The sequence below is a fragment of the Biomphalaria glabrata genome, chromosome 15 (genome assembly GCF_947242115.1).
Source record: "Biomphalaria glabrata chromosome 15, xgBioGlab47.1, whole genome shotgun sequence".
Classification (NCBI taxonomy): domain Eukaryota; kingdom Metazoa; phylum Mollusca; class Gastropoda; family Planorbidae; genus Biomphalaria; species Biomphalaria glabrata.
The window spans coordinates 30,036,217-30,053,701 of NC_074725.1; the positions used below are offsets into that span (position 1 = coordinate 30,036,217).

General features: G+C 39.0%; 1 protein-coding gene across 7 annotated transcripts in view; it reads right to left on the minus strand.

Annotated features, from left to right (window-relative positions):
• The window catches only part of LOC106078450 (guanine nucleotide exchange factor DBS-like), a 141,601-nt gene that overhangs the window by 101,033 nt on the left and 23,083 nt on the right, over positions 1 to 17,485 (minus strand). For 3 of the 7 annotated variants that reach the window (XM_056012202.1, XM_056012204.1, XM_056012203.1), the window contains exon 2: positions 14,907 to 15,715. The exons of 2 other annotated variants lie outside the window; for them this stretch is intronic. In XM_056012202.1, coding sequence (XP_055868177.1) covers positions 14,907 to 15,423 — 517 coding nt within the window. In that variant the 5' untranslated portion in view covers positions 15,424 to 15,715. Of the gene's footprint in view, positions 1 to 5,526; positions 5,692 to 13,630; positions 13,764 to 14,906; positions 15,716 to 17,485 lie in introns of those variants that run through there. 2 more of the 7 variants (XM_056012205.1, XM_056012207.1) reach the window with 2 other exon arrangements.

A 17,485-nucleotide genomic window follows, 5' to 3' on the forward strand; every position in this document is an offset into this window, starting at 1 on the left:
TAATAAAAATAAAGTAAAGTTAAAGTCTATAGAGTTTGTGATGATGTTAAGGTCATCTGTTTCTTTGGCCAATGATCAACGAGCAGGGTGTCATGTGGACAGCATAACGACAAACCGCCTTTACTTTCCCCAACAAAAGTCAGATACCCATTAGAGTTGGGTGGTCTTAGGGACGCCTTAAAAATCCCGAATTTCAAAATCTCAGTCTTAAGTGAGATTCGAACCTAGGTTCGGAAGACACTGAGCCAAATGTAACTGAATGTATCAGATGTAATCGATGGTGTGACCTTGACAATAGTCCAATAAAATGTATATTTAACCGGGAAGATTGATGTGCAGTCAGTGGCGTAAATGTATGTCTATAATTTATGATTGTTATTGTGTAAGCAAAAAATAAGTGAGAGAGAGAGACAGACAGACAGAGATAGAGAGAGAAAGTTGGAAAGAGAAAGTAGAAGAGACAGAAATAAGAGAGATTTAATTGGAAAGAAGGAGAGAGAGAACGTTTGAGAGAGTAAAGAGAAAAAAATTGAAAGAGAGAAAGTATATGAAAAAAAAGAGAGAAAGAGAGGGAACAAAAGTTGGGGAAAGAAAGAGAAACGAAAGAGTGAGAAAGAGGATTAGAAAGAGAGAGAGGGAAACAAAGAGACAGAATGACAAAGGTGGAGTAGAGTGAGATAGAAAGAGAGTAAGAGAGGGAACAAAAGTTGGAGAGAGAAAGAGAAACGAAAGAGTGAGAAAGAGAGGATTAGAAAGAGAGAGAGAGGGAAACAAAGAGACAGAATGACAAAGGTGGAGTAGAGTGAGATAGAGAGTAAGAGAGAATGAAACAAAGAAGGGAGACAAGAGATTTTCACGATCAACTAATCAATGTCAAGGACGCTGAATTGAACTTCAAATTGCCAACTAAAAAACCACAAACAGAAGAGCTTCAATAATTTGATTCTAAAGTGCTAAAATCTGTACAAAACATCTTCATTTTTCTTGTTAATAAGCCTAGCCCATGTACACTTTCTTTATTTTATACAACGGATACACAGAAAACATTTGCGATTTTTTCGGTTTCCCGCCATTTATGATAATTTCAGATAGCGAGCGACTGAAGTGGTTTATATTTGTAAAGTATGTCTAGTTTTTGTATTTATTTTATTTAATATATAGTTTTTGTTTGAATGACTTGATATAACACACCATCAACGGCTGGCCGAAATAAAAGAATTAACTTGTGATGAAAGTCGAGTGCAGTTTTTATTTTTAAAAACCGATTTCATTTCAAAACATAGACCAGGCCTAGGTCTGCTAGAGTAACAACAGGAATATTGCATATTGTCGACGATTTTAGGGACAATTTTGAAGGAGCGAAATATTGGACTGAGTCTCTCTTCTTATGAGTCTCTCTTCTTCTGAGTCTCTCTTCTCCTCTTCTTCAGAGTCTCTATTCTACTCTTCTTCCGAATCTCTATTCTTCTCTTCGTCTGAGTCTCTTCTTCTGAGTCTCTCTTCTTCTCTTCTTCAGAGTCTCTATTCTTCTCTTCTTCCGAATCTCTATTCTTCTCTTCGTCTGAGTCTCTTCTTCTCTTCTTCTGAGTCTCTCTTCTTCTCTTCTTCTGAGTCTCTCTTCTACTATTCTTCTGAGTCTCTCTTCTACTGTTCTTCTGTCACTCATCTTCTCTTCCTCTGACTCTCTTCTTCTGAGTCTCTCTTCTTCTCTTCTTCTGTCACTCATCTTCTCTTCCTCTGAGTCTCTCTTCTTCTCTTCTTCTGAGTCTCTCTTCTACTATTCTTCTGGGTCTCTCTTCTACTGTTCTTCTGTCACTCTTCTTCTCTTCTTCTGAGTCTCTCTTCTTCTCTTCTTCTGGATCTCTCTTCTACTGTTCTTCTGTCACTCTTCTTCTCTTCTTCTGAGTCTCTCTTCTTCTCTTCTTCTGAGTCTCTCTTCTTCTCTTCTTCTGAGTCTCTATTCTTCTCCTGAGTCTCTATTCTTCTCTTATTCTCTCTTCTTTTCTTCTTCTGAGTCTCTCTTCTTCTCTTCTTCTGAGTTTCTCTTCTTCTCTTCTTCTGAGTCTCTCTTCTACTGTTCTTCTGTCACTCATCTTCTCTTCCTCTGACTCTCTTCTTCTGAGTCTCTCTTCTACTATTCTTCTGGGTCTCTCTTCTACTGTTCTTCTGTCACTCTTCTTCTGAGTCTCTATTCTTCTCTTATTCTCTCTTCTTTTCTTCTTCTGAGTCTCTCTTCTTCTCTTCTTCTGAGTCTCTCTTCTTCTCTTCTTCTGAGTCTCTCTTCTTCTCTTCTTCTGAGTCTCTCTTCTTCTCTTCTTCTGAGTCTCTATTCTTCTCTTCTTCTCAGTCTCTCCTCTTCTTTTGAGTCTCTATTCTTTTCTTCTTCTGAGTCTCTCTTCTTCTCTTCTCCTGAGTCTCTATTCTTCTTTGTTTCTGAGTCTCTTTTCTTACATTGTATGGTGAGCTGGCAAGTTCCCTGAAGATCTCTTTGACCTGTATTACGTTGTAAGGGAGAAACAGACAGGAGTTCACAAGGGAACAAAGAGAATACTCACAAAGGAGATAAAGAGGAAAAGAGAGAAAGAGGGATAGGGAAAGAAAGAAGGAGGGGGAGGTTGGGAAGAAATGGATGGGGGGGGGGGGTGATTATAGAGTTAATCTCAGCGGCCTTCCGTCCATCGCAATATTAAGCGGAGAGTGGTGTGATCTAAATATAGACAGACCGAGCTGGAGGTGAAAGATCAATATGCAAAATTGCCTTTTTCTGTGATATATGGGAGAATAGATAAATAGTATACAGCATGATATAAACTCTCTACACGTGTTTAGGCAGGTAAGTAAGTAGGTAGATAGAGAGGAAGGTAGATAAGTAGGTAGGTAGTTAAAAGGTATGCGGGTAGGTGTGTAGCTAGATGGATGGGTAAAGAGATTGAAATGGATGGATGGATGGGTGGGTAGATGGGTGGGTGGGTGGGTGGGTGGATAGATTAAATCTGGATGAATGGATGGATTAGTGGGTGGGTGGATGGATGTTTCGCTTAAGGACCTGTAATGGACCTCATTCACCAATCATAAACAAAAAACATTTAGCCACGTGGTGCTCTATCTCTTCTATATAATTTACGATCCCATGTTTAATTCATGATGGTTGTCACGTGACAGTTTTTTTCCCCCATTGTTTTATCAATAAGATCACGTGACTAAATGTTGTTTGTTTATGATTGGTGAATGAGGTCCATTGTTAGGGACGGCCCTGTCCCCCACAGGTTGTGACGTATCAGGTAATGGGTTGAGGCCTCCTATAATGAATGGTCTCGTCCGAACCACAGACGCAGTGGCGTAGCAACCATGGCGCGAAGGGGTTCGTTGCGCCCGAGCCCACAACCACTAGGGGCCCAAAAGGGGTTATGTAAGGGAATGTATTGACTATAACAGTTTAAATACATCACATTATTACATTATTTTAGTTCAATCATTTTCAATGTTTTTAAATTATATTTCTGGTGTCCGAGCAAAATAACAATGTAACATATTAAAGGACGCTTAAATTGTCAGTACAGCGTTTCATTTAAATCTAAAGTGTTAGATTGTTTATTTAATAATAATAATAATAATAATAATAATATATACCAATTGTATTCCTACTCATTATGAAAGTATTCTATACGATGAATTATATTTGCCTTTATTTTGGTCCAAGTGTTATATGTTTCCTTAATATGACAATGCATATTGACCAGTTGAAATACATGAATTAATTATATGAGTAAGCAGTAGATGTCATTCTTGTATATTGTAAATATACTTGGCAATTTTATAAGCACACTACGTAAGAATGACTATGTGTCAACTCTTTTATAATATTAGAAATAATCGAATCACTCACAAATAGATAATATGTCTTCCAATTATTCGAAGTAAAAAAACCATATGTGCATGGAATACGAGTTTGTGATCACAATCGACTTTCCATTCACTAGGTTGAACATTTATTTCTTTACAAAGGGGCTTCAAAAATCATCGCCTCCTGATGTATAACAGGACTATTGCGATGTGGGAAGTCTTCAAGTTCCCATACCTGTGACGACCAAAACAGATTCGAAATATCTGAAGATTCAGCATAAGACTCGGGAGTCCCGAAATGCTACATGGTTGACCAATGACATTGGCCCTTCAACTGATCTGTAGTGGCCTAGTTAAGTTATGTTAGTTTTGTAAATAAATATATTGTGCATTGTTTTTAGCGACGGTAAAAGTAGTGACGTAGTCAGACAGGCGAATGACGTTGCAGAATACGGGTACATGATAGGAGAATATGGCTAGGGCTTGTAGAAAGATGGATATTGAATAGACTGCTAATTGAAACGACGGACAGAGAGACAAGACGATCACCCCCCCCCCCCATCTGTAAATAAACATCCGTTGACGTCTTCACAATTTGTATTAAGTATGTTATAGTTAATTGTTGTGTCCCTCGAATGTGTTCGGACTCGCATTGGAAAAAGTGAAGTAGTGTAAGACAACACACACAATCCAAGACAGGACAGATCCAAAGCTTGAGGAAATTGTTCTATTTTACCGCGTGAGACACAGGTGTACCTTGTGTACAGTCTGGCGTACAAGCTTATATATATGTCCATCGTAGTTCGATGATGACCACTTTGTCATCCAGGAGGCTGAGGGCCTTGCACTGGTGTTTTATGCCTCCTCATGTGGCTGGTGAGACCTATGTGAGGCCGGAATGTTCGGCTGCACACTGGGCAGGTTATTTCAGCTGGAGCTAGTGTCATTGGCCTTGCTTTTCTTCTCCGGCGTTTTTGTTCTGCCAGCGTTGTTCTTTTTTCCTCGGCAAAATGTGCGCCAGTTTTCACAGCGCGACGCCATGATGCTCTGTCATGTGCCTCTTGTCTCCCAGGTGCCTGGGTCTATGCATGTACTCTCTCATTAGATACAGTAGAGCCCAGATTGGGTTCAGTCACACTCATCTTATAGGAGGGGGGCCTGACTTCGCATTCCTGAACCCTGGCCCACGGGTACCCTGCTACGCCACTGCACAGACGGGCTTATATACCACTACAGACTACTGTTTTTAAAGTATTAATAACATCAAATAGTACTAATAGATGAAGAGCCCTATGGCCACATTACAAGATCTACGGGGCTCGCAAAGACCTTCCTTCAGGGAACAGTGCCAGGCAAAAGAAGAAGAGGCAGACAGAAAAAGCGATGGGAGGACAACATTAAAGAATGGACGGGCCTGCCATTGAGAGAGGTTCTAAACAAGGCAAAAAAAAAAGGGAGGAATGGAGAAAGACGGTCGACAAGTCTTGCCTGGTGCCCCAACTGTCCAACAGACTAAGGGATAGGTAAAGGTAAAGGTAAGAAGAGCCCTGTGCTCCTCTATGAATCAAAAAGACTTAGTCAAGTAAATTAAGTCAAATGATGATATTTACCTATATAATGTCTTTATATATATAATATATAGATATAGATGTAAAACGATAGTACTATAAACTCTAAAAGTACCTTGCTGTTTAGAGTATATCTCTACATTCTGGTCCTAACACCCATGGGTTATGTAGGAAATATAAAAAAAACTTAAAACCACATAATAAAAGTGTGCACAGAGAGAAACGACACACAACATCTAGAGTTACACGCCGTATCTTGACCCTTTTAGGCACAATCGCACACATTCCAACACACAAGTCATACACACTGTGTACACACGTGATACCGGTGACGTGTGTGTGTGTGTGTGTCCCTGGGAGTGAGTGTACTCGTTTGTTTGTCTTGTTTGAAACTCTATGCTTTGGGGGAGGGGGGGGGGGGGCGAGACAAGACACGGACGTCTATAAAGACAATGTCTCCAGACTAGTGTACTCGCGAATATCCATCGTGGAAACAACACAATTTAAACAAAGTGCAGGACACTACAATTAACTACAATGTACTTCTACTAAGCACTGCAAATAAATAGCACGAAAATACACTGCAATATACCACAATACACTACACTAAACTACAATACATTACAGTATTCTACAATACACTACAGTATTCTACAATTCATTATAGTATTCCACAATACACTACAGTATTCTACAATACACTACAGTATTCTACAATTCACTGCTGTATTACACAATTCACTACTGTATTCTACAATTTACAACTGTATTCTTCAATTCACTACTGTATTCTACAATTTACAACTGTATTCTACAATACACAACTGTATTCTACAATACACTACAGTATTCTATAATTCATTACTGTATTCCACAATTCATTACTGCATTCCACAATTCATTACTGTATTCTACAATTCACAACTGTATTCTTCAATTCACTACTGTATTCTGTAATTCACAACTGTATTCTACAATTTACAACCGTATTCTACAATTTACAGCTGTATTCTACAATTTACAACAGTATTCTCCAATTCACTACTGTATTCTATAATTCACAACTATATTCTACAATTTACAGCCGTATTCTACAATTTACAGCTGTATTCTATACACAACATTATTCTATAATTCACAACTGTATTGTACAATTTACAGCCGTATTCTACAATTTACAGCTGTATACTATACACAACATTATTCTATAATTCACTACTGTATTCTACAATTCAGTACGTTATTCTACTTAACAGTTTTCTAAAATACTGGATTCAATACAATAAAACGACATTATTCAAAAATCCTCTACAGAGCATTATGATATACTGTAACACACTAATATATACCCGAAAAAAATGCACTACAATTTAACACATTACATATACACATGGGATGTCTGGCTGAGTGTCATACCAATCTTTTACATATTCCTTCCACCAACAGATCCTCAAATACATTGGACCATACAATGAGCCAAGAGCCAACTAAATCTGTAGCACTTTACGTGCCTTTGCAAAGAGACCAATCCTTGGTACACAACTGTATATACTAGTCTAGTGTTTCCTCAATTTTCACTTCGCATATTAAGAGTATTATCTTATCTTCTTATCTTATATGATACAGACGTTACTTCAAAAAAAGAAGATGATTACGTCCTACGCGCCATGCATTTAGCGGAACACTTTGCTTATTTTCTTATAGAGGTTAATTCACGTAGAGGCCTACTAGTTAATTGTTCCAGTAGTTCGTGGGAAACGCCTTATTCAGGTCTCGCGGAACACTAGGGATCCGCGGAACACAGTTTAGCAAACACTGGAATATACTATAGCATAATAAATTGCGCAATACAAAAGTAATTCAAAAATGTACACAGCAAGACGCATATGGGGAAGTCTTACAATTATTTGACTTTTAAATACAAGAATCTCCTCTATGATTACAGTTCGATTTTTAGGATCTCAGTTTTTATTATAGAAGCAAAACATACTGTAATATAGACAAAGAAAATAAAGAAATATGGAGAAATGTGTATAAAATATGAGAAGTGATATAAGACAAGCTAAAGAAATACTAAGATAAGAGATTTGGGAGATATTAGGAAATAAATAAATAAACCAAACATTGTCTTGTGGACGTCGACCTAGTGGCATTCTATGAACGTGACCAAGCCAGCCAAGTCGTCTGCTGCTGATAACAGAGCGGATGTCCTGGCACCCTGCTCTTCGCGGCTATTCCTCGTTGGCTATTTTATCTTGACACCTTATTAAGATCCGCCTTAGGCATCGGAGGTGGAAGATATTTAGCTTCTTTTTTTTTCCTGCCATGAGTAGGTTGACCATGTTTCACTTCCGTATAGCAGAGGGGTCATCACACAGGTCCGGTAAACTAAGGCTTTTGTTTAGTCGGCAAGATATTGTCCCACACCCTCTTCTGCAGCCGAGACATGGTGCCCATTACATTGGTAATTGCTGTATAATACATCGGTCCATCTTTTCTGGCCATCTAGTTCCTAATATCCAGCATTGGCATCTGTTAACAAAAGTCCGGAGATTTTCCATATTTGTTTTAGTGACTCTTCAAGTTTCTGAACCGTACAGAAGGACAGACTTAACGTTTGTATTATAGATCGTATCTTGTTGTGTAGAGATAATGCCTTAGAGCGCCAGATAGTTTGAAGCTGGATAGGACACACCCTATGAAAACCAGCTACCAATGTTGCAAGGCAGGCACTTGACTGGAACCCACAAGGAAAGAGGAACGTGGGCAGACCCAAGCAAAACTGGAAGAGGTCAGTCATCAGTGAAGCTGAGGGTACTGGAATGACATGGGAGCAAATGAAGAAAGCTGCTCAGAACCGAGTTCGGTGGAAAGGTGTGGTTGCGGCCCTATGCTCCCCTGGGAGTGAACAGGATTAAGAAGAAGAAGAAGACATCGGTCCATCAGCCAAAAAATTTTGTGCTTGACTAAATCTGTTAGTTTGTCCAGTCTATGTATATATAGGTCTATAGCCTGTGGCCATGTTATACCTTTTAAATAGAAAAGCAGTCAACACTTCCTGTATTCTGTAAACCGGAAACAACTAAATAGCTAGCTAATTAGAGTTATCCGCCATATTTTATACAAGGCCCTACAACGCCAATACATATAGTATGTCGCTTCGCCTAATATTATTCAAATTGTTTAGATTCTTAATTAGTTAAGCGCTTGGCTTCAGAATAGAGGTATCTGGGGGTTCGAATCCTTGGTGAAGACTTGGATTTTCTTTAAAGTCGGGATTTTTAAAGCGTTCTTTAGTCCTCCCAAATTTGATAGGTATTTGACATTAGTTGGGGAAAAATAATGGCGCTTGGACGTTGTGCTGGCTTCATGATATCCTCGCAAACCGTTGAGTACAGAAACAGATGACCTTTCCATCGTCTGAACCATAGATCGCAAGGTCTGAAAGGTGACGGGAAACTTTCCTTTTTTTTTTTTAAGCTTGTTGATACACTATACAGCTAATTTATAAAGATTGGATTGACACGGCAAACATTTTAAATTTAAAGCATTACGTGATACACCTTACAGTTTAAAACATATTTTATGCAGACATTTACATACTAAAAAAAATAATGAAAGTGGGATTGATAAGCAGCATGCAATATGCATTTGTTTATATGCCCATACAGAAACAAACAATACTGTAATTAAGTGAGGTCATTGTACTTTAAAATGTAAATACCTAATTTGTACGCTTACTAATAAAATATGCACCTTTTTTTTTAAAAAAAAAAAAAAAAAAAGCCCAATAAAGAGGCTAATAGTCTAAAAAAGAGGCAACGCCCAAAAAAAGAGGCAAAGAAAAGAGGCAAAAGCCCAAGGATTCCTAGGATGTAAACAGCTCGACAACTGAAGTCAAAAGCTAAAAAGCTGAGGTATCCTTAAAAAAAAAAAAAGAAAAAAAAAAAAGAAATAAGTGAGGTCACAGAGCAATAAAAAGCGGTCCCCCACACCATTTAATAGGAGATCCTCTTGATCTACTAGCCTCTTTAATTTTCGCCACTACAGCCTTTTATAACATAATTAAGTTTAATTTTGCTGTGAACTTTTTAAAACTCTCGAGCGTTAGTAGCACTAGTTTCTTTTATTATAGAAATACAAACGTCTGCTAATATTCATTAATGCCCTTGTTTTAAAGCTAATAATAGCAAGAAGATGGAGGAAGAAGAAAAACAAGGGAAGATAATAAGATATGAAAGAGCTAAACAGATTTAGTCCTGGGGCAACAATGTCGTCCTGTCAAAGGGAATTAATTCTATCAAATCATCTTTACGTCTGCTTCCCTTTTATCAAGTGACATTAAGATCTCGTCCAAAAAAAAAAATGGCGGGAAAAAAATCACTTCACAATACGATGATGATTTTAAACGCTAATAGCTGTGTTGGCAATTGTAAACCGTGGTATGCGCTCTAGTCAAGTAAAATAAATGTCTCTCAAACCCTCGCTTAAACGTGGTTGGATGATGATTTATATATAGGTCATCAGCGCAATACGAGTATTACTTCTACTATTATTCTCGGGGGCTGAGGGCTTTGGGCTGCATTTTTTTGTGCGTTTTCATGTGGCTAGTGAGACCTTAGTAAAAAAAAAAGTAAAATTTCCCTTTCAGACCTTGTGGTCTATAGGGCAGATGATGTAATTGTCTTCTGTTTCTGTGGCCTACGGTTAACGAGGGTGTCATTTTTCCAGAACAACGACCAACCGCCTTTACTTTTCCCCAACTAATGTCAGGTACCCATTAGAGCTGGGTGGACTCAGAGGCGCCCAAAGATCCCGAAATTAAAAAATCACAGGATTCGAACCCGGGAGCCCCGGTTCGGAAGCGAAGCTCTTTGCCGCTCAGCCACCGCGCCTCCTTAGTGAGACCTAACTGGCCCGAAATGATCGGCTGGACACTGGGCAAGATAAACCAGCTGGAGGTTCTGTGAGTTGTCTTGACACTCTGAGCTGGGTGGTCTCAGAAACGTCAAAGATCCCAAAATTAAAAAATTCCAGTCCTCACCAGGATTCAAACCCAGGATTCCCGGTTCGGAAACCATGCTTTGCCACTCAGCCTAGCATGATTGACACGTTTTGTACCTGCCTGGATGAATAATCTCCCTTCAACATTAGACTCTTCAGGTTGACGTGTACTTAAAGAGATTATGTCCCTTCGCGCGTGTTGTGATCACAGCGATCATCAAACAAGAAACTTCAACAACAAAAAAACCCAGAAAAACTTTTATTTTTTTTAAAACTACTCTAGGAAATCAACTAGTGAAAAAAGAGTGTAGCCTGATTATCTCGCCCTCTTATCCAATTGATCAGGCAGATAAGACGCCTCTGCTACTCGACTTCGTCTGCTTCCAGCCCACTCAATTCCCGCCCTAATTCATTCGAAATGTTAAAGGGAGATTTAGTCAAAGAGTTTTACTGCCGTCTGGTTTCTTTCTTTTTTTCTCGCTTACTTTCGTCTGACATTTAACGCTAGCCAGTCCAACAGACTCTGTTGACCAGGTCACTTCGATAACTTCCCTGGTCTAATACACTATCTTGATGTGGACATTTTGAACCCGTTGAAATACAATTTAAACAGAAAAAACAAGCCAAATATAAAAAAAAAATTTTAAGGAAAAAAGCTTATCTAAAGGGGAAGAACTCCACTCTTGGTGCTGGGATGGGGTGTGTGGTTTTGGGCTTGCCCGTGGAGCCGTGACTGCTTATTTTGAGCTTTGCATTTCCCTGTTGGCAGGGCCGGACTTGGGCCACTGCAACCTATGCGGTCGCAGTGGGCCCCACATTTGCATAGGCCCCGCGCTAATTCTATGTGTAAATTATCGAATTAAAGCATTATAACTTATATATAGTAACAGGTTTTTTCGCAACTTCCTGATTTTCTAGGGGCTTGTGGAAATCTCATGAAATTGCAAAATATACTAAAGGGTTCTGGAGATATTCTGAAATTAAGAATATCCTGAAAGGTCATAAGGATCTCCTGAAAAATAGACCAAATTGTCATTTTGTGTTGTCAATCCTTTTTGCGGTAAAAAAAAAGGCATTGTCAGCTTTCACTGTGTGAAATTTAAGACGAATGTATCTTCTAATACAAAATTTTAATGTTGACATTATGGTTGTCCCTACCCAGACTGGGCCCCCTGCAATCCATTTCACATGGGGCCCCGCAATGGCTGGGACCGGCCCTGCCTGATGGTGGTATTTGGAGGTACCGGTTCGTGTGACCGTCATTGAGTGTGTGTGCGTGAAGTGTGTTCATTTGGGTAATTAACAATGCATTAATTTGCTATCCCATAACGCATTAGTTTGCTATCCCATAATGCATTAGTTTACTATCCCATGATTTGTACATGCTCTGAATATTATTCATTTGTATTTAGTATTAAATATTGTTATTTTTCAACGATCGTTGACCACTTATTCACTGTTCGGTTATTATGCAACTTGGTTTGCTGTTGCTCTTTGATTAAAGCATTATCCTGTTAAGGTGGGGGAGCGTGGTTAATTATAGCATCCCCTGGAATAGATAAACCCGAAATTATTTCTTTTCTTTGTGACCACTGCAATAACTAGTTGTTGCGAACTAAATACTTAACAAATAGTGAACAAATAGATTCTATCTTACTAGATTTTTCTAAGGCTTTTGACAAAGTTCACCACCATAGTTTGCTTAAAAAATTAAAATATTTCGGCATTAATGGTCCACTGCATCAGTGGATTAAAGACTTTCTGATAGGGAGAGAACAAACTGTAATAATAAATGGCTCTAAATCAACACCGATAACAGTAAACTCAGGTGTACCTCAAGGAACAGTCTTGGGTCCACTACTATTTTTAATTTACATAAATGATTTACCAAATTGCATTACTTCAGGAACAAAAGTCAGATTATTTGCAGACGATTGCATAATATATAGAACAATAAAAACAACACAAGACACAGATATTTTACAAAGAGAATTAGATGAATTACAGAAATGGGAATCAAATTGGAGCATGTCTTTCCACCCAGAAAAATGTCAGTTGTTAAGAGTAACAAAAAAAATAAAACAAATTAATTCCACTTATCTTATTCATGGCAAACCAGTAACACAGACTAAAAACGCAAAATACCTAGGTGTTATAATAAATGAAAAACTGTCATGGAATCCACATATTGATGAAACTACAAAAAAATCAAACAAAGCATTAGAGTTTATTAAAAGAAATTTCTATAAATCAAATAAGAACATAAAACTAAAATGTTATTTAACCTTGGTTAGGCCAATAATAGAATATGCATCCTCTGTTTGGGACCCCTCAACTCAAGAAAACATTAAGAAACTGGAACAGACACAAAATAGAGCAGTGAGATTCATAACAAACGAATATTCACATTTGACTAGAGTAACACCTTTAGTAAAATCACTAAATTTAGAAAGCCTTCAGGACAGAAGGCTCAAAAGTAAAGTAGCAATAATACATAAAACACTGAACCATAATCTTCAAATACAAAAACAAAATTTAATAAAATACTCTGAAAGACACAAAGATAAAGGCACATTTCTCATCCCATATGCTAGGACAAATTTGTACAAATACTCCTTCTTCTCTAGTGCTATTAGAGTATGGAATGGGTTGCCTGAGCTAGCCAGGAAAACCAGTGACTTGGCAGAATTTAAGTCATTGGTTAATATGCATGACTGAATGCATGACGCAGCGGACGTAATCATCTTCTTTTTGGGAGTAACTTCTGTATTATAAAAGATAAGAAGGTAAGATAAGATAAATCTGTTACAAACTTAAGCTTTTAGATTCCGCAATGCCCAAGCGTGCAACACAAAAACATTACATGCTTAGCTTGTCAACTCTTCCGTTATTCTATAAACCGGATACACCGGAGACTTTATCTACGAAAATCCTGCAATTATTTCTATGAATTTTTCATATTTTCACATTATCAAGTATTTAAACTAATTTCTTCCCATAGAAAAAAATCTGAATACAAATGATGGTTAATATCAATGCAACCAAAGCAAAAGTTTATTCATAGAAAGAGAAAATATTAAATGAAAAAATAGAAAGTGAAGAGAATGAATCACAAATAAAAGCGTGTCCTTTAAGCGCAATATAAATAATTAAAAAATGTAAATATAACACCTTTCTGATTAAAAAGTCGAAACAAAAAAGTCACTGTCACTTACGTGGTAGGTAATAAGAACAACGCCAATAAGGAGTTTCGCAGTTTTCTGCTAGTGTACGGAAATGGCGAAACATTATACACAACGAATTGTTCATTATTGATAATTTGGTGGAGATACATAGCCCATACATTTCATTCAGAGTTTGTCATAGTATGAACTTACAAACTTTTATAATTAAAAGGCGGTTGTATTTCAGTACAGAAAGTAATAAATCAATTAACAGTAGTTTCTCGGGAACATTAGGCTAATAATTGCATTTGACATCTTCATTATATAACTAATTATTTGTATTTAACCACAGACCTATATATATATATATATATATATATATATATATATATATATATATATATATATATTATGCCTAGACTGGAAAACGGTAACAAATTCTTATCTGATAATGATCAGATCACAGACCTATACATATATATATATATATATATATATATATATATATATATATATATGGGGGTTATAACATACGTAACTGTTTTTCAAGCTGTAAGGGAAGTCGCCCCGAATCTAGGTAAAACAATCATTTCTGTCTTGCAAAAGTAATGATCTTTAGTTTTCAAAGTTTAGAAATAATACCATTTTTCGGATTTTTTATAGAATGGGCTAATCACAGAACTATATATTTACGCAAATTTATGAAATAAACCCAATTCTTGTTAGTTTCCACTAAGATAATGTTTCGAAAATCCTAGATCGAAATAACTCCACGTCTGTTGATTTTAATCATCTTATGTAAAGATTTAAATAGATTGATTGCCTAGATCTTTCTAGATCATGTATCTAAAAATTGCAAAATAATAATTACGAGACGAGAGTGCTCTTATTGTCAATGTTCCCTAACCCAGTTAACAGCTCACTCCGACTTATAGCATAAGTGAGACTGAGGGGGGTTTAGAAAATGTTCTTAAATCCCGAGTTAACCCCTCTACTTTTGGATCACTCCATCCAAATAAACAGCTACAGTCTACCTGATTTGAGAACCATCGAAACTCAAAATTCTCAGCTATGCGTTTCAGGAAAGGGTTAAATTAGATGAGATGCTTGGTACTTTTAAGTTAGCATGCAGAGCACAATGCTACATTTAAACGATCAAATTAAAAAAAAAAAAATCAAATTTTATCACGTTAACTCTTTCTCTCCATAATTATTTACCACATTCTGGTGGAATCAACGTTGGTATCGTCAGTAAGGAGAGATAGAGTTAAAAACAAATAAATATGTTGATATAAAAACGTTGACATTGAACCAATTATTAACTTACGGGGTGGATGATAGGAACAAGCGCAGGGCGTCTCCTGGCTCCCCGCAAAGCGAGCCTGGCGCCAAGCCCACCTTGCGATACGCCGGCTCTCCGCGATGATGCCTTCCCGGTCGATCCAGGACGCGGTGCCGCCCACGGCCCCGGGTGGAAGGTCGCCGTCTCGTTCGGGGCTGTCCGTGGAGAGGTCGTCGGTGGTGGAGAGGATCGAGCTGGTCCAGCCGGTGGAAGAGTCTCCAGAGTCCGAGCTGGGCCGACGATCCAGCAGTCCGCCCTTGGAAGAGTCCACGCACCACGTCTTGTGCTTGAACGTCTCCAGAAACGTCTCGATGTTCTCCTCCACGTGCCGGTGCGCCAGCGGGTCGTGCTGGTAGTTTTTGACGGTGTTGTTGTTGTTGTTGTTGTTGTTGTTATTGCTGCCGCTGCCGCTGATGACGATGTGAGGGCAGTGGTGGTGCATGCCCAGCTTTCGACCGATGCCCAAGGGGTCGTCACTGTCCGGACTCGAAAGCGTCGCCATTTTTTTTTATATCCCAGCAATCAACTTCGTAGTCTGCAGCTATAACATGAAAGTTTTCACCGGAAACTTCCTATTCCGAATCATAGCTTTCACAGTGTAAATCTTCACAGCTATAAATTCTGTGACAAACACATCCACAAAACACGGCTACATTCAACAATATCCTCGGAACATAAGATCCTTGAACAAAGCATTATAATTTGTTCAATTCTCTCTTGAAATAATTTCCTTGAGCAAATTTTATTTGTTAAAAAAAAAATCTGGTTACTTTTATTGTCATCACCGTAAAGACCTTTTGTTTTAAATAAGAAAAAAAAAAGGTCAATCATTTTCTTAGTTTTCTTTACTTTACTTTTTAAGAATTTTATTAATACTTTATCAACGCGAGACCAATTGTTATAGAAGCCCTGAACACTGACCTGCAACGTCACAACCTGTGGGCAGTTTAGACCAATAACTCGTTGCCACGTCAAAGGTCTGTAAGATGAACTATTGGTCTAAACTGCCCACAGGTTGTGACGTTGTATGTCAGTGTTCAGGTCTTCTATAACAAATGAAGTCGATCAAAGTAACCTTGTGTTATGTAGAGTATTACAGACTACACTTCATTATTCAGCTTCACTTTAATGCTTTTTTTTTTAATAATTTTTTATCTACATAGTTCATGTATTACACTTATCCGAATCCGAATAGGAAATTGTAGAAATAGAAATAAAATTGTAGACAACATTGAGCTAGCACAAGAGTCTATTCTGAAAAAGATCCTAGCCAATTTAGCTCTGCCTCAAGCTGCTAATCAGGGCGGATCATTCGCGTTAACATATGCGAGGTGACATTGCCACATCTGGTAAGGGTTTACAGCAGTGTTGCAAAACCTTTTTTTCGACACGGGCGCCATATAGATCTAAAATTTCTACACTTACGTTTGTAAAAATGTTTTACAAGTTTCGGATGTCCCTTCAGAATTGAAGATAATCTCTATCCTAGCCCAAACCTTCAGCAGGACGATCCGGGAGGGGGGGGGGGAGGGGGGAGGGAGCAGAGGCGTATTGAGAGAAACGTGTGCCCGGTGCAAGGTACTTTATAGGCGACCCTTTCCCCATTCACCTTAAACATATAAAGGCGCCTCTTTGTGTGTGGCGCCCCCTTGAGGGATGCGCCCGGGGCAACGTAGTTTATGGGCGCCCTTTTCCCACATTTACCTTCAACATATATAGGCGCCTCTTTGTGTGTGGCGCGCCCTTGAGGGTTGCGCCCGGGGCAAGGTACTTTATAGGCGCCCCTTTCCACCCATTTACCTTAAATATATATAGGCGCCTATTTGTGTCATGTGTGTGGCGCGCCCTTGAGGGTTGCGCCCGGGGCAAGGTACTTTATGAGCGCCCCTATCCCCCATTTACCTTAAACATATATAGGCGCCTCTTTGTGTGTGGAGCCCCCTTGAGGGTTGCGCCCAGGGCATGGTACTTTATGGGCGCCCCGTTCCCCCATTTACCTTAAACATATATAGGCGCCTCTTTGTGTGTGGCGCGCCCTTGAGGGTTGCGCCCGGGGCAACGTACTTTATTGGCGCCCCTTTCCCCCATTTACCTTAAACATATATAGGCGCCTCTTTGTGTGTGGCGCGCCCTTGAGGGTTGCGCCCGGGGGCAAGGTACTTTATAGGCGACTCTTTCCCACATTTACCTTAAACATATATAGGCGCCTATTTGTGTGTGGCGCACCCTGATGGTTGCGCCAGGAACATTGTGCCCCCCTTGCCCCCCCTCCCACGCCTCTGGATGGTAGAGGGCAGAGTATGAAACCGGGACCCTCGAGATGACCAAACGACAGCCCAGCGCGCATACCACACGACCATGCAGCCATCACCACAATATCCGACGTCATTATGTATGCACAGCGGTCAGACGTATCGAGGGGGCATATTGCACAACATTGCGGGTAGAATATGACCCGCGGGTCGTAGTTTGGGCATCCCTGATCTATATCGCACACCCAGGTGAGCCAGCTGGCACGCGTTTCGCTATAACGCAGCTGTAAAGATCAGCGTCTGCTGATATAT